The sequence below is a fragment of the Tachyglossus aculeatus genome, chromosome 21, assembly GCF_015852505.1.
Source record: "Tachyglossus aculeatus isolate mTacAcu1 chromosome 21, mTacAcu1.pri, whole genome shotgun sequence".
Lineage (NCBI taxonomy): Eukaryota > Metazoa > Chordata > Mammalia > Monotremata > Tachyglossidae > Tachyglossus > Tachyglossus aculeatus.
The window spans coordinates 58,756,385-58,780,664 of NC_052086.1; the positions used below are offsets into that span (position 1 = coordinate 58,756,385).

General features: G+C 45.7%; 1 protein-coding gene across 1 annotated transcript in view; it reads right to left on the minus strand.

Moving 5' to 3' along the window:
• The window catches only part of LOC119942017 (cytochrome P450 3A24-like), a 39,311-nt gene extending 20,323 nt beyond the window's left edge, over window positions 1-18,988 (minus strand). The window contains exons 1-5 of the mRNA XM_038762671.1: window positions 18,716-18,988; window positions 15,451-15,544; window positions 10,249-10,301; window positions 2,880-2,979; window positions 1,756-1,869 (exon numbers count right to left, since the gene is read on the minus strand). Coding sequence (XP_038618599.1) covers window positions 1,756-1,869; window positions 2,880-2,979; window positions 10,249-10,301; window positions 15,451-15,544; window positions 18,716-18,786 — 432 coding nt within the window. The 5' untranslated portion in view covers window positions 18,787-18,988. The remainder of the gene's footprint in view (window positions 1-1,755; window positions 1,870-2,879; window positions 2,980-10,248; window positions 10,302-15,450; window positions 15,545-18,715) is intronic.
• Between the last annotated feature and the right edge of the window lie 5,292 nt (window positions 18,989-24,280).

Sequence of the window (24,280 nt, forward strand, 5' to 3'; positions counted from 1 at the left end):
TTAGTATGTGCTTACGGTGGGCAGAGCATTGAACTAAGAGCTTGGGACAGTACAATATTTGACAAAGGGAGGACTTTCCAGGCAGGAGGAGAGGTGAGAGCAATGAGTCAGAGGGAGGACAGTTGAATATGAGGCACAGTGAGAAGATAGCTTGGGAAGTATGAAATCAGATGGATGGAAAAATAAATTTCAGATAGGAGGAAGCAATAGACAATAAAGATAAATACATAAGTGCAATAGTGGATAAGGTGTGAGGACCCATGGGATTCAATGTCTGCCATTAAATAAACAATGTAATAGGAGCAAGGCTCTCTGGCTTTAACCCCCTCCGACATTCACCCCTTGCTATTAATTACAGAAATGTGGTTAAGAGAGGAAATTTAGTTTCCACTCAAATGTCTATCCTACTTAAGGTGACCATAAGATTGATCTTTCAAACTCGTGGCATGTGGGGAGGTTCTGAAAGTGTCCAAACATTCAGCCATGTCACAACTGGCTCTTGCAGATATATCTGTTATGGCTCAGTACTTAACTTTCTGCCATCCTGGAAAATCCCACTGCACATCCCGGAAGGGGCAGCTCAACTGGGATGGTCTTGGAGGCTAAACACTCTTCTTCCTCCTCTGTGGTTATCACGGTTACCACTACTGCCACTGTGGCTGAGGGGTACTAGCCTACCAACCCACCTTATGCCTCTCCAGTTGTTTGTTGGCTAGAACCCCCAAAACCATTAATTACTGCCCTGCCCTAATGCTCCAATCAATCCACCTTGGCAAATTCCCATCTTCTTTTTACCCTTAGAGGGGCCATTTGGTCAATCCCACTGGCAAAGCATGGTATAGCCCACCATGTGGCAAGACAATCCTATACTAGGCCTGGCAGGAAGACTGAATCCTCATTTATGCCCAGCTCCAGAGAACTTCATCTCTCACTCCCACCCCTGGTGTTGGGAGTGCTGTAAATTTTCATATAGTCCCTTTTCCATATGGTCCTGGGAGATTGAGTAGTCTCCACTGGTCGTAGTTCCCTGGTTCCCCAAACCTTCCAAAGAGGAGTTCCCAGATGCCTTCCCTGACAAAGCCCTCCTTTCTTCTTCACCCACGCCCTTCTGTGTCACCCTGATGTGTGCCTTTTATTCAGCCCCCCTCCCAGTCCCACAGCACTCATGCACATATTTGTAATTCATTTATAGATATTAATGTCTGGCTCCCCCTCTAGACTTTAAGCTCATTGTGGGCAAGGAATATGTCTGTTACATTGTTATATTTTGCTCTCCCAAGTGCTTGGTACAGTGCTCTGCACACAGTAAGTGCTCAATAAATATAAATGACTGGCTGAGGAGTTATTGGAGCCTCGGCGGAGGGTGGAGAGGGGATCACTTGGCTGGGGGTGGCAGTGTTGCTGGGAGAATATCAGTGGGAGTTTAGGGGCTACAAGTTCCTCTAAAATGTCTTTCAGAAAAATCTTGATTTAGACTTTTTTGGTACAAAGGCTGAAGACTGTTACAATGCTCCTTAAGGCCTGAGATTTTTTTATCCTAGTACTTGACAATGCTAAAAGTGGGGGCAGGTGTAGAAAGTGAGCTAGAGTCTGCAGAAACGGATTTGCCTATGAATGGCTCAGGTGCTGGGGAACAGGCAGGGAACAGAAAAGTCACTTTCTCCACAGCTGAGGGATGGGCAGAGGCCACTTGTCCAACCTTTGCTTTATCTGTGACTCGCATGCCAGGCTGGGCAGCAGGGTCTTGGACCTCACCTCTTTAAGTTTCCCACTGGTGAAGGTCGGGGAGATGATGGTGCGAATCCTCTTCCACGTGTGATACTCAGCAACGGTGAGGCCAGAGGTCAAGCGACCATTTAGAAGAATGTTCTACGAAAGAGAAGGTGAGTCATCAGGCGGAACCCAGGCTAGGGCAGGCAGCCTTCAGGTTTGCCCTAGGGAGGACCGACTACATTGTGTCTAAACTGATAGTGCTCGAGCCTGGGAGCCAGAAGTCCCTGGGTTCTAATTCCGGCTCTGCCACGGCTGCTGTGTGACCTTGGTCAACCCACTTCACTTCTCTGTTCCTCTGTAGCCTCATCTGCAAAATGGGAATGAAGACTGTGAACCCCACATGGGATAAGGACTGTGTCCAACACAATTTGCTTGTACCTACCCCAGTGCTTAGCACAGTGCCTGACACATAGAAAGCACTTAAATACCACAACTGGTATTATTATATTTTAGTTCACCCATGGTGTCTTAGGACTACTCTAGGAGGATTGGCTCTTAGAGAAGCCTGGGAAGACTGATTTTTGGAGGAGATGTGATTTCAGAAAGGACAGGAAGAATGTTGCAGGCTTACGGTGTTCATGGACTCCACTAGGGTTTGATAGTGCATGTTAAGTGAAACTGTAGTTAGTTACGAAAAGGAAAATCTTTCCAATAAAAACAAAGGCTGTAGGACAGAACAGACATCTATGATATTGAGCACAGATTATGGGAAGCAGCATGGCCCAGTGACAAGAGCACAGGCTTGGGAGTCAGGGGTTATGGGTTCTAATTCAGGCTCTGACACTTGTCTGCTGTGTGCCCTTGGGCAAGTCACTTAACTTCTCTGTGTCTCGGTTACCTCATATGTAAAATGAGAATTAAGAGTGTGAGCCTCATGTGGGACAGGGACTGGGTCCAACCTGATCACCTTGTAACTACCCCAGTACTTAGAATAATGCTTGGCACATAGTAAGTGCTTAACAAATATCATTAAAAAAAATAGAAGATTCAATCTAAGAAGGACACTGGAGGGAAAATTCAAGGCAACCTTTGGACTGGTGTCACTGAGAAAGCCAAAACTACGTTAGAGCTCTGCAGACAAAATCTCCTCAGGCCTGGGAACTTACCCGCCGGTTTGGAAAGGAGTTGTGAAACTCTTTCACCAGAACAGTTTTGATGATGTCAGGATCCAGAACGGCCAGGATTGGCTGTCTACCATCAAAAATCCTATTTAGAATAGACAACCAAGAAAATGAAAATTTTAATAAATCTTTCTGAGGAATCCTTGGAGCAGGAGCGCCTTGGTAATTTCATAATCAAATTCATTCTTCTGAATGCCTTCACATAATAAGAGTTGACTATAACCCAACCTCTCTTCCCACCAATTCACAGTATTTGCTTTTTTAAAAAATCTCACTGTTACAAAAGAGAATTAAGAATGGACATGGGAAAGGCAACCTGACTTTGAAATCTCAAGATTTCCAATTAAACTATCAACTTTCCTCAAATTGGAATTTCTAAAGGAACATCCCAGTTAGGCTGGATCATAGTTGTCATCATGGGAAGAGACTAATGGTGCTCTCTGAATTCCTCGGGCCCTCTTTCTTCCCATCACCTTAATCAGTGCTGCAATGATTTCTCAGCAGGCAGGCGAAGGATAGCATCCCTCAATCCAATCAATATCCCTCAGTACCTGGGATATTTTTGGAGAGGTGTAGGTTGTAGAAAATTAAAAGTAGGGACACAAACAGGGACAAATATAATGCAGATTTATTAGAGTTGCTAAAGTTCTGCCCTGTTACCTAAAGTTGAAATTGTTTTTAAACACACAAAAATGGCACTTCTAAAGCTACTGCTGGCAGAACCTAAGGGATGATGCTTGGAATATTTTTAGAAAGTATGTTTTTGTTGGTTTTTTGTTTGTTTATAATCTTGGTTGTCAGGAAAATAAATAGCGTCTGTCTTGCTGCCCAAATTGAGTATTGGGTTGTGACTGTCCATTGTTAAAATCACGGTAAACATGACTCTAAGTCATGGGACATGAAGCTACAGAATTGTAAAGAAGATTCGTGTGAGCAGTAGTATCATGAATCTAAAGGGAGCATTTGCAACCTTGTGGGGAGCTGAACAAATAACTGACAGGCACCGGAAACTAGGGTCTCACACAATGTGAGATGAGATAGCAGTGCAATGATGGACTAGGCTGGAAGGCAGTCACCGGGAGAGGGGGTGCTGCTTCTTGGGCAGAGCCTTTGCAAAGATCAAGGTACCATGAGGTGGGCTTGAAAATAAGTCTGCTATATAGTGGATAAACCCACAAGCTCAGTAAGGCATACTGAAAGAGGTGGTGTTCAGGCATTGATCTTTTCAGTCACTGTTGCACACCAGGATGGAATTTTACAATCTGTAACCCCATAGAAAAGGAAGGACAGTTTATATATTCATATACATGAACTTGATTAATATGATAATATAATTCCCAACACGGCAGCAGGGCTGTGAGAGGTAGTAACGACAGTGCCAGAGGTCTAAGTTGGGGCATTCCCTCCAGAGCCATGCCCAAAGGCTGCTGACCTTCTCCAATCCTCCTCCCCAACCGTCCCCCCGCTGCCCCCCGGCCCCCAAGCTACCTCCACACATGCAGGGGGTTTAGGTCTGTGACAGAAGGAGGGTATGCTGAGCCTTCTGGCCCCTCCCCTACAACCGCCCCCCACCTCTGACCTTGCCAGGGATAGAGAGGCTGCCGACAACCCCGGAACCCACTCCACGAGGGAGGGGCCATAAACTGAATCAAGGAGGGAGTCTCTGCCACCGCCTGTCCTGTGGGAACCAGACCTTAACCCCTCACCCTGGAGGACCAGGCTTAGGCCTGAGGGAAGGGTCACCCTGAACGTGTGGGGACCAGGGGACTGTGCAAGGGGAAGGTTGTCGTCCCCTCAGGCCTGCCCAACAGAAGCCTGGGATTGCTCAGGGGGATGAGACTCTGGCCTTCTGGGTCCCTCCCCCTAGTGCAACATTCATTCATTCATTCAATCGTATTTATTGAGCGCCTACTGTGTGCAGAGCATTGTACTAAGCGCTTGGGAAGTACAAGTCGGCAACATATAGAGGTGGTCCCTATGCAACAACAGGCTCACAGTCTAGAAGGGGGAGACAGACAACAAAACAAAACATGAGCCTAGAACTCCATCAAGGGAGAGGACACCCTCTCCCCCAACCATGTACTCGGGCCTAGGGACTGCCACCCTTTGGAGACAAGGGGCTGATGTGAAAGGAGGTTAACAAATGTGTCAATGATTGCCCACCAACAACAACATGACAGCGCTTGCCCATTCACTCTGGACAGACACTTTAATGACCCATAAATCGTGTCCCAGACCTTGCGGATTTCCCCCAGCTGGAAGCAGTGGAGTCACCTCCTATGAGAGGAACATGATTTGGCCACTGGGATTACAGTTAATAATAATAATAATGATGGTATTTGTTAAGTACTTACTATGTGCCAGGCACTGTACTAAACCCTGGGGTGGATACAAGCAAATCGAGTTGGACACAGTCCCTGTCCCACATGGGGCTCACAATCTCAATCTCCATTTTAAAGATAATAACACTGAGGGCTAGAGAAGTGAAGTGACTTGTCCAATGTCACAAAGCAGACAAGTGGCAGAGCCGGGATCAACTGCTGCAGCTCTGGACTAATAATAATAATAATAATGATGGCATTTGTTAAGTGTTTACTATGTGCCAGATACTGTACTAAGTACTGGGGTGGATACAATTAAATCAGGTTGGACACAGTCCATGTCCCACATGGGGCTCACAGTCTTAATCCCCATTTTGCAGATGAGGTAACTGAGGTACTTGGAAGTTAAGTGTCTTGCCCAAGGCCACGCAGTAGAGAAGTGGTGGAGTCAGGATTTGAATCCATGACTTTTTGACTCCCAGGTCTGTGCTCTAACCACTATACCATGCTGCTCCCCATGTTCTTACACCCTACCTTGCTACCTTGCTCTTACACCCTAGCTCCTCTCCTGGCCCCCTTGTGCTTTCACTTTTTTCCATCTCTAATCCCTCCACCCCTGATCCCCATGCCCAGAACACCTCCTCAACCTCCTTAACACCAGCCAACCCTCCTAAATGTACTCCCATCCAATCCCTCAACCCATCCTGTCCCAGGGCTGTCCCCCGACCCTGGCACTGGCCCCTGTTAGCCCTTTCCCATCCAACCCCTTCCTACCCCTCTCACCATCTCCACCCCAATCACCCCTCCTATCCCATCCTCAGCCAAGTGTGGCCTGTGGAATCCCCAATCCATCATGGGAAAGCTTCCCTTCACCAATGACTTGATCCTGACCCTATCACTCAACGCTCTTCAATCAATCAATAAATTGTATTTATTGAGCACTTACTGTGTGCAGAGCACTGTACTAAGCGCTTGGGAAGTACAAGTTGGCAACATATAGAGATGGTCCCTACCCAACAGTGAGCTCACAGTCTAGAAGGGGGAGACAGAGAACAAAACAAAACATATCAACAAAATAAAATAAATAGAACAGGTATGTACAAGTAAAATAAATAGAGTAATAAATATGTACAAACACATATACAGGTGCTGTGGTGAAGCGAAGGAGGTAAGGCAGGGGGGATGGAGAGGGGGATGGGGGGAGAGAAAGGAAGGCCTAGTCTGGGAAGGCCTCCTGGAAGAGGTGAGCTCTCAGTAGGGCCTTGAAGGGAGGAAGAGAGCTAGCTTGGTGGATGTGGGGAGGCAGGGCATTCCAGGCCAGGGGGATGATGTGAGCCGAGTGTCGATAGCATGACAGGCGAGAACGAGGCACGGTGAGATTAGCGGCAGAGGAGCGGAGGGTGCGGGTTGGGCTGCAGAAGGAGAGAAGGGAGGTGAGGTAGGAGGGGGCGAGGTGATGGAGAGCCTTGAAGCCGAAGGTGAGGAGTTTCTGCCTGATGCGTAGGTTGACTGGTAGCCACTGGAGATTTTTGAGGAGGGGAGTTACATGCCCAGAGCGTTTCTGGACAAAGACAATCCGGGCAGCAGCATGAAGTATGGAGTGAAGTGGGGAGAGACAGGAGGATGGGAGATTGAAGAGGAGGCTGATACAGTAGTCCAGACAGGATAGGACGAGAGCTTGAACGAGGAGGGTAGCAGTTTGGATGGAGATAAAAGTGTGGATCTTGGCAATGTTGCAGAGCTGAGACCGGCAGGTTTTGGTGATGGCTTGGATGTGAGGGGTGAACAAGAAAGCGGAGTCGAGGAGGACACCACGGTTGCGGGCTTGTGAGATGGGAAGGATTGTAGTGCCGTCAACAATGATGGGAAAGTCAGGGAGAGGGCAGGGTTTGGACTGGAAGACAAGGAGTTCAGTCTTGGATATGTTGAGTTTTAGGTGGCGGGCAGACATCCAGATGGAGATGTCCTGAAGGCAGGAGGAGATGCGAGCCTGGAGGGAGGGAGAGAGAGCAGGGGCAGAGATGTAGATTTGGGTGTCATCAGCATAGTGATGATAGTTGAAGCCATGGGAGCAAATGAGGTCACCAAGTGAGTGAGTGTAGATCGAGAATAGAAGGGGACCAAGAACTGAAGCTTGAGGAACCCCTACAGTAAGGGGATGGGAGGGGGAGGAGGAGCCTGCAAAAGAGACTGAGAATGAACGACTGGAGAGATAAGAGGAGAACCAGGAGAGGACAGAGTCTGTGAAGCCAAGGTTGGATAGCGTGTTGAGGAGAAGGGGGTGGTCCACAGTGTCGAAGGCAGCTGAGAGGTCGAGGAGGATTAGGATAGAGTAGGAGCCGTTGGACTTGGCAAGCAGGAGGTCACTGGTGACCTTTGAGAGGGCAGTTTCCATGGAATGTAGGGGATGGAAGCCAGATTGGAGGGGGTCAAGGAAAGAGCTGGTGTTGAGGAATTCGAGGCAGCGCGTGTAGATGACTCCTCCTCACCATCCCTGAAGTGTGGCTTTCTGCAGATGACACAGTCTCCCCCACCCCTCTCTTTAGAGGAGGCTTTATCTTCGCCCACTCCTCAGCCTTACTGGGGAAGGGGAAGTAGGCTTCCTCCTTGCTGCCCAACGCTATTTTTGCACCATCCCACCTCCCCCATCTCTCTCTTTCCTTTCCTTTGAAGTCCACATCTTCCATCTCTACCACCCAGTCCAATTACTAGTCCCAATCATCTACTGCCTGCCCCAGGACCCTCCTTCGACTTTCTGAACCATTTTAATACTTTTCTCATGTTCCTCCTCTCATTCTCCATCCTTACATTGATCCTTGGGGACTTCAATATACATGTGGATGTCCCGGACGATCTTTTCACTGTCCACCTCCTCTCAGTTCTTTACTCCAATGACATCCTGTTCCACCCCACCTCACACACTCATCAACTGGGTACATACAGTTTAACAGGGAGGGAGAACAAGCTTTGGTCCTGGACTCATCTCTCTCATTGCACCCATGTTTTCACTCTGTCACCAAATCCTGTCGGTTCCACTTTCACACCGCTGCTCAAATCAACGCTTTTCATTCCATCCAAACTGCTACCATGCTGATCCACTCATCCTGTCCCACCTTGACAACTGCATGTGCCTCTTCGCTGACCTCCCAGCCTCCTGTCTCTCTTGACTCCAGTCTCATATTTCACTCTGCTGCACATACTGTTTTTCTAAAACAATGTTTTGTCCATATCTCCCCCCTCCTCAGAAATCTCCAGTGGTTCCCCATCCACCACTGTATTAAACATAAACTCTTTACCATTGATTTTAAAGCCCTCAATCAGTTTTCCCCATCATACCTCACTTCACTGTTCTCCTACTATGGCCCAGCCCTCACACTCTGCTATTCTATCACCAGTTTACTCACTGTGCCCTGATCTCATCCATTTCGCCACTGACCTCTGCCCACCTACTCCCCCTAGCCAGGAACTCTCTCCCCTTCGATATATGCCAGACCACTACTCTTCCCACCTTCAAAGCATTATTAAGATCACATCTCCTACAAAAAGGCCTTCTCTGTTTAAGCCCTCTTTTCCCTTCAGTGTCATCTATGCACTTAGACTTTTGACCTATGGGCATTTGATATTCACCCCACCCTCAACTCCATAGGATTTACAAACATATCTTCAAATTATTTATTATAAATTATTTATTTATACAAATTTGTCTCCCCCTCTAGACTGTAAAGTCACTATGGGCAGAGATTGTGTCTGCTAATTCAGTTCTAATGTACTCTCCAAAGCACTAAGTACAGTGTTCTGCACATAGAAAGGACTCAATAAATACCACTGTTGATAGACAGACAGACAGACAGACAGACAGACAGACAGACAGACAGACACACACACACACACACACACACACACACACACACACACACACTCAACTATCCGTGGTTATAAATCCTACTCTTTTAGTGCTCTCTCAAAATAGCACTCCTGGAGTTTCACGCCAGTATTTATTTTACTGCTTTAGATAATGCTGCCAAGTTTACTTTGCTTAAATACCTCCCATCCTCTCCTATCCTACCATAGACATATTTTGGTTGACTTGAATAAAGTGATTAAAGTCCATTTTATTTACCATTAGTTGAGAGAAGGTTTCTTGTTCATTAGTACAAGGAGCCTTTTTAGTGAATCACATGTAAAAGAGAACATTTTGAAAATTAAGTATTTACACATGTTACACTTACACTTACATTTACACACAATTCCCCTCTAGACTGTAAGGTCATTATGGGCAGGGAATGTATCTGCTAATTCTGCTATTTTGTACTCTCCCAAGAGCTTAGTACAGTGCTCTGCACATAGTAAGTGCTCAATAAATGCCACTGATGCAATTCAAAATCTTTTATATCTATTTACATTGCTACTTGTATAACTATACTATATTATTTTTATCACTGGTTTTAAATATAGTGTAGACATATTGTGTTGCTCCATTTTTTTAGATCTTGGAAATGCATTAATGAACCCTATATTGTTTTCTCTGAGAAACTATTTCCTTAAGCATTTTTTTGCTCAGAATGCTTTTCCTTTTGTGGAATCAGTTAAGGCTAACCAGGGAATATATATATATATATATTTCCTGCTGCTTAAACAGGAAATACACACATACAAACACACACACAAACACACACACACACACATACGTATATATGTATATATATGTGTGTGTGTGTGTGTGTGTTTGTGTGTGTGTATTTCCTGTTTAAGCAGCAGAAGCTGGCTGGTTGCTGTGTGCTTAACCATGCTTCAAAATCACATCCTCAGACCTAAAGCCTTGGGTCAGCATGTGACCTTGGGCAAGCCACGTAAATTATCTTTGTCTTAGTTACCTCATCTATAAAATGGGGATTAAGATTTTGGGACATGGACTGTGTCCAACCTGATTAGTATGTATGTAAAACCAATGCTTAGTAAAGTGTCTGGGAGGTAGTGAGTGCATAACAAATACCATTTTAAAATGTTGGGAAGATTTACTGAGAAATACTTACCCCCACACTTTTCCATATTTTTGAAAACACTTCTGATCAAACTCAAACATTCCCTGAAGAAGAAGTAGTAAGAATTTGGTTAGACCTCAGATATTGTGGTGCAGAGGGAGAAAGTTCGTAGAAAAAGGGCAGGGGTTTAATCAAGCACTTTATTAAGCATTTACTATATTCAGAGCACTGTGCTCGGGAGAGTAAAATACAACAGAATTACCAGGCACTTTCCCTGCCCACAAGGAGCTTACACTCTAGAGGATCCAACCGGATGTTAGAGCTATAAAAAAGAAAGGGGAACTTCTAAGAACAGGAGCTCCAGTGTCCACAGGGTCGTCAGGAAATGGCTGAAGGGTTTACCATGTACCCCCCAGCAGAAGAGGAGTGAAGCCTACCTTTCAAATCCCTTGAAGGAAGGATGTGGACAGTCACAACCAGGACCACTGCCTGGAGCGGTGCGGAACTGAGTATTGTTTTGGAGACTTATTTCACTATACTTAATTAGGATTGCTTAGTCTTTAATTAAATTCACTATGAGCTGGAGTAGAGCAACAGCTGCTTTCCTTTTCCTAGGAAAGATTAGCTACAGAGAGGGCCCAGGATATATATTTTTTTATGGTATGTGTTAAGTGCATACTACATGAACTCTCCACTACAAGATGCTGCTCCCCAGATGAGGACTCAACCTCAATTGCCAAAACTCTGAATTTATATTTTTAAATTCAATATTTAAAAATATAGAAGCAGTATGGCCTAGTGGAAAGAGTACAGGCCTGGGAGTCAGCAGACCTGGGTTCTAACCCTGGCTCTGACAACTGCTTGCTGTGTGACCTTGGGCAAGTCACAATTTCTCTGTGCCTCAGCTCCCTCAGTGCTAAAATGGGCATTAAATCCTATTCCTTCCTACTTAGACTGTGAGCCCCATGTGGGACACGGACTGTGTGCAACTGAATTAGCTTGTTTTTACCTCAGGCTTAGAACAGTGCTTGACACACACTAAGCACTTAACAAATACCAGGATAATAATAATAATGATTGTCTGTCTCCCCCTTCTAGACTGTGAGCCCGTTGTTGGGTAGGGACCGTCTCTGCATGCTGATGACTTGTACTTCCCAAGCGCTTAGTACAGTGCTCTGCACACAGTAAATGCTCAATAAATATGATTGAATGAATGAACATTATGTAGTCACATATACATATAAATATAAAAATTATCATAAATTTACTCAATTCATGGTATTTATAGAGAGCTTACTTAGGTGAAATACACTGTACTAAATGCTTGGGATAGTACAATAGAACAGAGGTGGTAGACACAATCCCTGTCCACAAGGAGCTAGAATAGTCAAGGAAGGAGTTTCTCTATTTGAGCACATAGGATACTGGGAGCAGACTCAAAAAGAGACAGTCCTTTTAAGAGACAAATGAATTAGAAAAGCGAGATTCAATCATACCAGATGAACAACAAGAAAGAGAATGTTGGTCAGATACCATTTTCTCCAGCCATATTCATGTGTAGAGTTAAGGTCTCATTGTTGGTAAGGCCATCTTCAATAAACAACAACATTCTCTGTGTTAGTCTATGTCTTGTTTGACCCACTAATGGCAGTGCTTGCTTATGTTCTTAGTCACTGTGGCTTCCCAGGAGTAGGGGGCTTCCTTCCACCAAAGAACCCCTCTAGGGAGATCAGAGGTCTAGAATATTTTTTTTCCATCTCCCACCTAACCATGGGGCAAAGTACAGACAGATTCTATAAATCCCACCCATTTTGAAGGGCTCATTACCCCACTTAAGCCAGATTTGTGCTCTGCCAACTCTTTTAAAGAGCTGAGATTCCCATTTTGCAGTTTTGTTGGGGATCTAGGTGGATCCCACCAGCCCGTGGAGGCAGTTCACCATGACCACAAGCCCTCCTTATTGTGTTCCAGGGTCATGATGGGCAGCCATGGTCCCAACTCAATGGCAGCAGGATAGTAGGAGGATGCAGAGGAGAAAGAGGAGGAGGAGGAGGAGAAAGAGACTGAGGGTTTATTAAGTACCCACTTGGCACTGTGGCCAAGGAGAAAGAGTCTAGGACTAGGAATCAGGGGTTTTAGTTCTGACCCTACCATTGTCTTGCAGTATGATATTGGGCAAGTCCCTTAAATCCTCTATGCCTCAGTTTCCTCATCTATATAATGGGAATACCTATCCTCTCTTCCTTTTAGCCTGCGAACCCCATGTACCCAAACTGATTATCTCATACCTTCCCAAGTGCTCAGCAGAGTGCTTGACACATAGTAAGTGTTTAGTAAATACCGTCATGATCGTCACTGGGTGCAGTGCACTGTATTAAGCACTTCGGAAGTACAGAACAAGTAAACGATATGCTCCCTGCTTACAAGGGGCACCCCCCCTCCCCACCCTCACCCCACAGACTACACTGAATTTTCTTTTAGAAACTGGACACGCACTGACATATCAGTGCTCACTTGTCTGTACAGCTCATGCCTTTATTGTATCCTGTAATTCTGGCCAGGATTCACTTCCTTCCCTCATCATAGAGACACTAAGGCTGAGCCTGTCAGACCCCAATCAAGTAGGGGATTGAGCAGGCATTTACGATAATAGAGTCAAATATGAAAGAGCCCTGGTCGAGTTGGAATGACTTCAGGACCAAAAATCTTTGCAACAACGGCTTGCACAACATCCCTGCCAGGCGTGCTGTTGCTGGAGCGGTTGGAGAGTCAGAGGGAAGATTTGTACTATAATGTAAAAAGTTTTACAAACAAAACTAATTTACAGACCAAGAGACTACAGCACAGTATACAGCATGCTAGGAGAAGCAGTGTGGCTTAATTGGAAGGGCCTGGGCTTGGGAGTCATAGGATATGGGTTCTAATCCCGGCTCCTCTGATTGTCTTCTGTGTGACCTTGGGCAAGCCACTTAATTTCTCTGTACCTCAGTTACCTCATCTATAAATGGGGATTAAGACTGTGAACCCCACATGGGACAACCTGATTACCTTGTATCTACTCCAGTGCTTAGAACAGTGCTTGGCACATAGTAAGCACTTAAGAAATACCATAATAATAATAATTATTATTATTACAGTTAAACAGTTCACTTGTTAAGCAGCACGGCCTAGTGTGAAGCAGTGTGCCCTAATAGAAAAAGCACAGGCCTGGGAGTCAGAGGAGCTGGGTTCTAAACCCAAGCTCTGCCATTTGTCTGCTGTGCGACCTTGGATGTGTTACTTAACCTCTCTGTGTATCAGTTATTTCATCTGTTAAATGGGGATTAATCAATCAATCAATCAATTGTATTTATTGAGCACTTACTGTGTGCAGAGCACTGTACTAAGTGCTTGGGAAGTACAAGTTGGCAACATATAGAGACAGTCCCTACCCAACAGTGGGCTCACAGTCTAAAAGGGGGAGACAGAGAACAAAACCAAACATACTAACAAAATAAAATAAATAGAATAGATATGTACAAGTAAAATAAATAAATAAATAGAGTAATAAATATGTACAAACATATATACATATATACCTGTGCTGTGGGGAAGGGAAGGAGGTAAGATGGGGGGATGGAGAGGGGACGAGGGGGAGAGGAAGGAAGGGTCTCAGTCTGGGATGGCCTCCTGGAGGAGGTGAGCTCTCAGTAGGGCCTTGAAGGGAGGAAGAGAGCTAGCTTGGCAGATGGGCAGAGGGAGGGCATTCCAGGCCAGGGGGATGACGTGGGCTGAGGGTTGATGGCGGGACAGGTGAGAATGAGGCACAGTGAGGAGACTAGCGGCAGAGGAGTGGAGGGTGCGGGGTGGGCTGTAAAAGGAGAGAAGGGAGGTGAGGTAGGAAGGGGCGAGGTGATGGAGAGCCTTGAAGCCGAGGGTGAGGAGTTTCTGCCTGATGCGCAGATTGATTGGTAGCCACTGGAGATTTTTGAGGAGGGGAGTAACATGCCCAGAGCGTTTCTGGACAAATACAATCCGGGCAGCAGCATGAAGTATGGATTGAAGTGGGGAGAGACATGAGGATGGGAGATCAGAGAGAAGGCTGACACAATAGTCCAGACGGGATAGGATGAGAGCTTGAACCAGCAGGGTAGCAGTTTGGATGGAGAGGAAAGGGCGGATCTTGGCAATGTTGCGGAGCTGAGACCGGCAGGTTTTGGTGACGGCTTGGATGTGAGGGGTGAACAGGAGAGCGGAGTCGAGGATGACACCAAGGTTGCGGGCTTGTGAGATGGGAAGGATGGTAGTGCCATCAACAGAGATGGGAAAGTCAGGGAGAGGGCAGGGTTTGGGAGGGAAGACAAGGAGTTCAGTCTTGGACATGTTGAGTTTTAGGTGGCGGGCAGACATCCAGATGGAGATGTCCTGAAGGCAGGAGGAGATGCGAGCCTGGAGAGAGGGGGAGAGAGCAGAGGCAGAGATGTAGATCTGGGTGTCATCAGCGTAGAAATGATAGTTGAAGCCATGGGAGCGAATGAGGTCACCAAGGGAGTGCGTGTAGATCGAGAACAGAAGGGGACCAAGCACTGAGCCTTGGGGAACCCCCGCAGTAAGGGGATGGGAGGGGGAGGAGGAGACTGCAAAAGAGGCTGAGAATGAAGAATGAAGAATTAAGACTATGAACCCCATGTGGGACAGGAAATGTGACCCAACCGATTACCTTGTATGTACCCCAGCACTTAGAACAGTGCTTGACACATAGTAAGCACTGAACAAATACCATTACTATTGTTAGTTACTATTTTTGTTTATATTAATGTCTGTCTCCCCCTCTAGACTGTAAGCTCGTTGTGGGCAGGGGAGATGTCTACCAGTTCTATTACACTGTACTCTCCCAAGTGCTTAATGCAGTCCTTAACCCTCAGAGGATGTTCATCAAACACCATTAATTGATTTTTTTTCTCTGTGTGGCCAAACCAACCAGATAATTCAGCTAGCAGTGGGGATGTTCTGATTTCCTTGGATGTATATAAGGAGAAAATAAACAGTTATAACTCTTCCAACACATCTGGACAATGAAAATCAGCCACTATGTTATTCTGAGAAATTGTATTAAAGAGCCCTTCCCAATCCCTGATTCCACACCATTCTTTTCCTCCTTGCACAACTTACCCAGCCTCTTCTGAGGGATACAAAACCCAGAATTTGAGTCAGAAATAGGTGGATGAGCTATAAGTTTAAAATACCTGGGGGGAAACTGTTTCTGTTACTTACATTTCGATATTCCAGAAATGTCCCAAAAAATGGCAGAGGCCTTGGTCCAGGAATTCCCAACTTCTTAAAAACTCTGTATGGCCAGATCTCATATCTGTAATGTAAACACCAGGATGGTAAATGAGTAATTCAAATATTAAAGTGGAATCACCCATCTGGTTCAGTCAGACATAATCTTTTCCTGCCATGCTGCACATCTAGCTGAATCAGTTATTCCACACCCTGGTTCAAACTCTACTTAGATCTCTTAGGCAAGATTACTTTTCAATTCCAACAAGGGACCACCAAGCTTGCATCCAGTTCTTCAGGCACGTGAGACTGCCATCCAGTGGCATTTCGTTTTATGCCTTCCCAAAAGGGAAAACAAGGATGGATTTCCTGAGTAAGTTTCTATTCTGAGTCCTCCCCGGTGCATCATTTAATTTGGGGCAGGCCATTAAACTTTGGCTCTGTTCCCAGGTAACTGGAAATGGATCTGCATCCCCTTCTCCTCCTCCCAGATTTGAGAGGGGCTAAGGATTTGGAAGCTACTTGAAACTTTATGAAAGAAATTTGACCTGATCTCGATGGGCTTAAGTAAAGTGAGGGGATGGCAGGTAACCAGTTCTGTGGAGATAGTCCAAGAAATGCCTAACTACACATCCCAAATTCACCGGCCGACTTGCCAGACCTCCACTTCATTGGGTAGACCTGGCTGGTTTGTGTGATTAGGTGGTAATCTTTGTTTTGGGCACTGGGGCTCTGGGCTCTGGATGGACAGGTTGGGTTGCAGTGAGAAGCAGTAGAGGAGTCCAAGTGGCAGCTGCTCAAGAGAGCTAACGGCTGACCCGGCTGGGGCTGCACAGTCCCAGGTTAGGGAAGGCGGGAGAGAAGGTGGGACAGCAGTGGGAGAGGATGAGAATAGGGTGAAGCCAAGAGTCAGATCATTGGGAGTATGAGGGAATGAGAAGCATCATGGCCTAGTGGATAGACCATGGGCCTGGGAGTCAGAAGGACCTTGGTTCTAATCCTGGCTCCTCTGCTTGTCTGTTGTGTGACCTTGGGCAAATCACTCAACTTATTTGTGCCTCAATTACTTCATCTGTTGAGTGGGGATTAATACTATGAGCCCCATGTGGGACATGGACAAGCACTTAGTACAGTTTCTGCACATAGTAAATACTCAGTAAGTACCACTGAATGATTGCAGTTTTTCAAGACCCTGAAATTTCACCATGTGCATTTCTGGAACTTCTGTCTGGGAAACAAAAGTCAACATTTCTCTTCTATGTTGACTTTAAGGATGATAAGTCATCTATTAGAGCATGACAGTCTGGGACCATAGAAGGAAGATTCTTAACATCCATGAAACCAGTTCTCTTTTGCAATAAAGGAATTACCCAGGCTTTTCTCAGCCTGAGCATACCTAAATGCAATAATTAGGAAAGGGGAATTTCCTCATTAGTCTGATTTCTTCCTTCTCAGGAAAGAAAGTTGGATCCAGACTTTCTGGGGTAGGAAATCCTTGCATAGCCTGATGGTGGGTTTATCCTTGGATGAGAGGTTACTCACCAGTATCAGGGGCCTGTTAATTATATTAAAAAGGGCATCTTTCCTTTCCATCACCTTGTCTCTCAAATTTCTGCCATAGCTTCTCTCTCAGTACTTCACTCTCACAGCCAGGCTTCCAGAGTCAGGTGGGATGGGAGAGTCTAACCCAGTCCTGAGGCAAGTGCTTTGAATCATAATAATGATAATATTTATCAAGCACTGTACAAAGCACTGGTGTAGAAACAAGATAATTATGTTGGACACAGTCTTTGTCTCTCATCAAGCACACAGTCTAAGTAGAAGGGAGAACAAGAATTGAATCCCCATGTTACAGGTGAGCAAACTGAGGCCCCAAGAAAGTGACTTTGACCAGGGTCCCACAGCAGGCAGGTGACAGAGCCAGGATTAGCACCCACGTCCCCTGACTCCCAGGCCCATGGTCTTTCTGCTAGGTGACGCTGCTCTGAATAGGTACAGTCTTCTCCAACTACCACTACAGTCCCATGTAGTTCATGGCGTAATGGATAGAAGCACTGGGCCTGGGAGTCAGAAGGTTGTGAGTTCTAATCCCGACTCTGCCACTTGTCTGCTGTGTGACCTTGGGCAAGTCACTTCACTTCTCTGTGCCTCTTACCTCATCTGTTAAACAGGGATTGAGACTGTGATCCTAAAGTGGGACAGGGACTGTGTCTAACTCCATTTGCTTGTATTCACCTCAGCGCTTCCTTCAGTGCCTGGAACGCAGTGGGTGCTTAACAAATATCACAGTAATGATTATTATTAGTTGATGACCCAATAGAATCCTCATGCAACAGCCATTCTTCATTAGCACCTGTTACATTATAAACCATCATTTCTGTAGAGGATTCAGGATGTTCCCTGTTGTAATATAGTGCTCTGCACTCAGGTTTTCACTTGGAACATTCTGAGCCAGGCTAGAGGTTTCTCTATCACTTACTAAGGAAGAATAGAGAAAGGTCACAGATATTAAGGGAAGGAACGTGGCTCAGTGGAAAGAGCACGGGCTGAGGAGTCAGAGGTCATGGGCTCTAATACCGGCTCCACCACTTGTCTGCTATGTGACTTTGGGCAAGTCACTTCACTTCTCTGTGCCTCAGTTACCTCATCTGCAATACGGGGATTAAGACTTAGTCCCATGTCGGACAACATGATTACCTTGTATCCCCCTCAGCGCTTAGAACAGTGCTTGGTACATACTAAGCACTTAACAAATGCCATTATTATTATTTCAGTTCTCCAGTGTCTCAATCCTCATTTTCTGTATGGCAAAGGGACTCCAGTCTGTAAGCTTCTTGTGGGCAGGGGACATATCTACCAATTCTGCTATATTGTACCCTCCCAAGTGTTCTAAACACACTCACATTCATTCATTCAATCATATTTCTTGAGCATTTCCTGTGTGTCAAGCACTGTACTAAGTGCTTGGGAGAGTACCATACAACAAAAAACAGACACATTCCCTGCCCACAACGAGCTTACAGTCTAGGATGGGCACTCAAAAAGTATGATTGATTACTTGATTGATTGAAAGGGACTGCTTTATGATAACGCACAGATCACATAACTTTTTCCCCTTTGTCCCCTACAATTTTTACAGGGAGTAGAGGGTCTTGTCCATCACGGAAAGTTCACTGCAGTGAAACAAGTACTGTAGATCACTTCAAAGCACTTACCTTAGTGGATTCTACCATGAAAGAAAATCAAGTCTACTTACAAAATCAGAAGGGTCACGAATGCAGCAAGTAAAGTCCAGGTTTCTGGTGAAAGGGTTGGGAAGAAATTCATCTTGTCCCTAGGGAAGTTTTCTGCTTCTGGCTCCCTTGTTTTCCCTCAGGCGCTTTTCTGCTCTCTGCTTCCCTCAGAGTGAGGGGTGGCCCTAGCAGTTTGTTTATGTTCCTCCTCCTGCTGGTGCGGTTACATCACTGGCCTTCTGATCAGATAGGAAAGAGAGAGGGAAGAGGCGTGTTTACCAGTTATTAGTTAAGCCAATTGCATTTGACTTCTTGCAGCCCTGGACAGCAGCTTTCTCGAGAGCCCTTGGACCTTGGGTTCTGAACTACTGAAACAACACTGGGGCTTCGAAGAACTGGGAGAGACCCTTGTGTGTCCTACCCTCACAATACTCCCTCCAGCTCCCTCTCTCCTGATCAAGTTTCAAAATCCAGCTCAGAACGCCAGAGAATCCGGGAACAGCCAGGAGCAAAGCTTCAAATGGCAAAACTATTTTGCCCACAGCACTTTCCATTTTCCATGGACCCAAAGCCAAATCTGGGGTCGAGTGTGTTTACCTTGATAAGAGCTGAATTCTGTAGCCCTGTGCATAATTAAGGAGGTCATTCAGTAAGTCAATAATATTTACTGAATATTTAGAGAAGCAGCATGGCTCAGTGGAAAGAGCGGGGCTTTGGAGTTAGAGGTCATGGGTTCAAATCCCCGCTCTGCCAATTGCCAGCTATGTGACAATTTCTCTGTGCCTCAGTTCCCTCATCTGTACAATGGGGATTAAACTGTGAACCCCCTGATCACCTTATAACATCCCCAGCACTTAGAACAGTGCTTTGCACATAGTAAGCGCTTAATAAATGTAATTATTATTATTATCATTATTATTACTGAGCTCTTACTCTGTGCAGAGCACTGTACTAAGTACTTGGGAGAGTGTGCTAAAACAATATAACAGACACATTCCCTACCCAGAATAAGCTTACAGTCTAGAGGAGGGAAGTTAGGTTCAGGAAAAGTAACCAGTGCTCAGAAACTAGTCTCTTAGATTGTGAACTCTCCATGCCCAAGTTGGGACAGTAACTGTGTCGGATCTGATTATCTTCTCTCCATCCCAATCCTTGGCATAGTGCCTGGCATATAGTTTGTAAACTCCTTGAGGGGAGGGAACATTTCTCTTACTGTATTGTACACTCCCAAGTGCTCTGCATATGGTAAGTGCTCAATAAGTATCAATGATCATTAGGAAATGCTCCATAAATACCAATGATTGATTGCTAGTAAGCACTTAATGAATAGCAGAGAAACTGAAGTCAATGTAGAATCATAAAGCTGGAAGTCCACTCTAGTTACTGTAATGCATTGTTGGATTTGAGGTTCTGAGCCAGGGTCTCCTCCGTGGGTTGGAGGATATTCTATCACTAAGGGGGTAGCCCTCAAAAATGAAATTGGGAATGGGGAACACTGCAGTTGCTGGTGTGGGCAGATAACATGTCTACCAAATCTGTTATATTGTACCCTCCCAAGCATGCAGTACAGTGTCCTGTCCTAAGTGCTCAATAAATACAATTGATTGATTGATTGAACCCAAAGTCCCTGGGGCAGTGGCTGGGGGCAGGGCTAGGTGCTGAAAAATAACAGTAACAATAATAGTAATTGTATTTGTTAAGCACTTACTATGTGCCAGGCACTGCACTAAACACTGGGGTGGGTACAAGCAAATCAGGTTGGACACAGTCCCTGTCCCACATGAAGCTCACACTTTCAATCCCCATTTTACAGATGAGGTAACTGAGGCCCTCAGGGTCACTGGAGCAGTGGGTGGCACCACTGGTGACTGACAGCCTGGCACATGGCAGCCCAGGCTCACAGTGTAGCCAGGTGGGCCCAAGATGAGGGATTCACTTCCTGGCTTCTGTCTAGGAACCAGTCCCTGACCCTGGGACCTGTGGGTTCCCCTATTGTCCTCCCCAGACTGCAGGGTGAGCCAGAGAGGGTCTTGTCCCTAACCCAGGGTCTGAGGGGATGATCAACACAAATACCATTAAAAAAAAACATGAAATGAGCGATCAGAGTAGATAATGTCAGTTTCAGGGTTGGCTTCAGACATTGAATTTACATTGCATGGAAGTCCACCTAAAACTAGAGCGTTTTTCTCGGGGAATCCTGATATGTGCCCATCCCTTCCCCTGCCACCACCTCCCAAAAAGAAGTGCTTGACATATAGTAAAGTGCTTTACAAATATCACTATTATTGTTATTGTTATTATTGTTATTATTGAGTGTTTGACCCCCCACTTCCCTATTTACCTCACTCCTTATGCACACACTCAGTACAGACTGGCCAGCATGGTGTTTAATTGCAGACATATTGATAAGATCTAAAACAGAATTGCAACTGCCTCTCTAGGAGCCTGGTAAATTAGCCAAGGCCCTTACCTCCAGGGCCTGAAAAAAAGTAGACTCAATTTGAGGGAAACCGTATTGAGAAGCCTAATGACCTAGTGGAAAGAGCACAGTCCTGGCAGTCAGAGGACCTGGGTTCTCATACAGATGCTGCCGCTTATCTGCTGTGTGACCCTGGGCAAGTCATTTAACTTCCCTGTGCCTCAGTTACTGCATCTGTAAAATAGGGATTAAGACTATGATCTCCATGTGGGACATGGATTGGGTTCAACCTGGTTATCTAGTATCTATCCCAGTGCTTAGTACAGTGCCTGGTTCATAATAAGCCCTTAACCAATGCCACTAAAAAAAAAAGATTGAGTGTTGTAAGCACATGCATAAATGATGAAATCTGCCCCTTCCTGCTGTGGGACAGTGAAGCAGAAGGAGAACCGTAACTAGACTGGGCTCTGCTGTTGGCTGTGAGCCCTGGTGCAAAGCACTGTCTCTCTCTGAGCATTGATTAGCTCATCTGTAAAATGGGGAGAAGAGTCGCAGCCCCTCCTTACCTCACAGCAGAGCAATGTACAACTTTAGATGACCAGCAACCTCCATTCCACAGCATAGAGGTTCTGTATCTGGACCTTCCTATTTTTCATCATAGTTAATGTCTTTCCAGCCTTAAATGATCTCTCCAGAGAAAGGTAGCCTAACAGGATGCTGTAGGAATAGGTGGCCATCACAATGTTAATAATAATAATAATAATGATGATGATGGTATTTGTTAAGCACTTACTATGTGCCAAGCACTGTTCTAAGCACTGGGGTAGATACATGGTAATCAGGTTTTCTGACAGTCTTAGTCCCCATTTTACAGATGAGGGAACTGAGGCCCAGAGAAGTGACTTGCTCAAGGTCACACAGCAGACAAATGGAGAAGCCAGGATTACAAGCCAGGACCTCTGGCTCCCAAGCCTGGACTCTTTCTGCTAAGCCACGCCGCTTCTCATGTTGCTAAGTGATTCCTCATCTGTGGAATGACAGGCTATTGAACTCTGTGGTTCTACAACAAAAGCTCCTGAATCCAGAAGCACAAATCTGGAAGCTTGAGTTACCAGAGCAGGCTGAACCCAGAGAGCAGAAAGGTGTACTTTATCTTTCTCACCTGCTGCTCCACTATGGGTTCATTTGGCCTTTAGGGCAACTGAGGGGGCCCTCAATATCAGCCCCCAAACTTTGGAGGGAGCCTCAAAGTTCCTTCCCAGCTGTCCCCTCTTCCTGAATCTCCAAGAGTCAGGGATTGACTTTGGTGCAATCCTATTTTGGGGAGGGAAATTACAGCTACTCATGGAGCACTCAATGCTGCAGTGGCTTGGAGTTTCTGCCTCTGCCATTCTCTGTGGGCTCTGGGCTGGGCAGCTGTGGTGGGAACCCTGGATGCTGCCAAGAGCCTGGATGCCGTGCCCTGTAGAGAGGACTGCAATAGGCACTAGGCTTCTCCTTTTCCCTGGCTTCTCCACTTGGCTGCTCTAGCCATAGCTGGACGTGGAACACCTATGGGCTGCCAGCAGTCTTTCAAGTTGCAGAAATAGGCGGGCAGATTTTGTGATGGTCTTGCCTTATATAGGATGTCTGGGATTAGTTGAGGAGAAACTCTGGAAATTACACTGTGGCAACCTGGCCACCCCAGATAATAGAGGAAAGGGCCTCTCTAAACACCCGGAGATCCTCTTGGTGCCTCTCTGGTCTCTGTCAATAATCTCCATGTGGATGGAAATTAGAATGCCCAGGGACATCAGGGAGAACAGCTTTTAGAGGAGAGATTCTCTGTGGCACATTTGGTCCCTTAGGGAAGCAGCAGGGCCTAGTGGATACAGCCTGGGCCTCGAAGTCAGAGAGCCTGGGTTCTAATCCCCACTCTGCCACTTAGTTGCTGGGTGCCCTCGGGCAAGTCATTCCACTTCTCCACATCTCAGTTCTCTCAACTGCAAAATGGGAGTTCAATACCTGTGTTCCCTCCTACTTAGAACATCAGTCCCATGTGGGACCTCATTGTCTTGTATCTAGCCCAAGCAGTGCTTGGCACATAGTAGGCACTTAACAAATCCCACTGTTATTATCATCATTATTATTCCTTTGAAAATGTCATTGTATGTACACAGGTGAAGGTTTGACTGTTCCTTTGTTCAATGCATTTTGGGTACTCCCAATGTGCTCTGTGCTGAACAGAATGAGGAATGAGGAAATATGACACAATCACACCTAAGTAAATGTAGACACCAGTGGACTAGAGAAACAGGTGGAGAAGAAATCTCAAGCACCAGATCACTGGATGTTCACTGAACAACTCAGCAAGAGTGTCTCAGTGGGGAAACATTCACATAGTTCTTATCCATTTATTGCTAGAGGCAAGCTTAATGGCAGACTGACAACATGGAACCTAAACAATAACTCATGTGTTTAGCAGAGGTGAAGGGGCTTTAATGTTAGGCCCTTTTGTCATTATTCAGTTCAATCTGAAAGTACTCAAACATGTTTCCTTGCCCTGAGATACACAGAGTGTACCATATCACTTGTCACTGTACCGCCACTTGTCAGCTGTGTGACTTTGGGCAAGTCAGTTCACTTCTCTGGGACTCAGTTCCCTCATCTGTAAAATGGGGATTAAGACTGTGAGCCCCCCGTGGGACAACCTGATCACCTTGTATCTCCCCAGAGCTTAGAACAGTGCTTTGCACATAGTAAGTGCTTAACAAATGCCATTATTATTATTATTATTATATGCCTCATGATTGGCCAAGATTCCCAATGCGCTATTGCAGTCTGAGAGAGCAGAGACTAGTTGTTTTGGGTCCTCTCCCTATTCGGCTGCCAGCCTTTCCTGCATGTGGGGATTACCTCGAAGAACCCCAAGGTGGGAGTCAGGCTGGGGGTCCAGTCAGTTGGACGTATGCCAGTCAGTTGGACGTAACAAAAAAAATAATTATTGTGGTATTGGTTAAGGGCTTACTATATGCTAGCCACTGTTCTAAGCACTGGGGTAGATACATGATCATTGGGTCAGATATACTCCCTGTTCCACATAGAAGTCACAATGTTAATTCCCATTTTACAGATGAGGGAACTGAGGCACTGAGAAATGAAGTGACTTCCCCAAGGTCACACAGCAGAC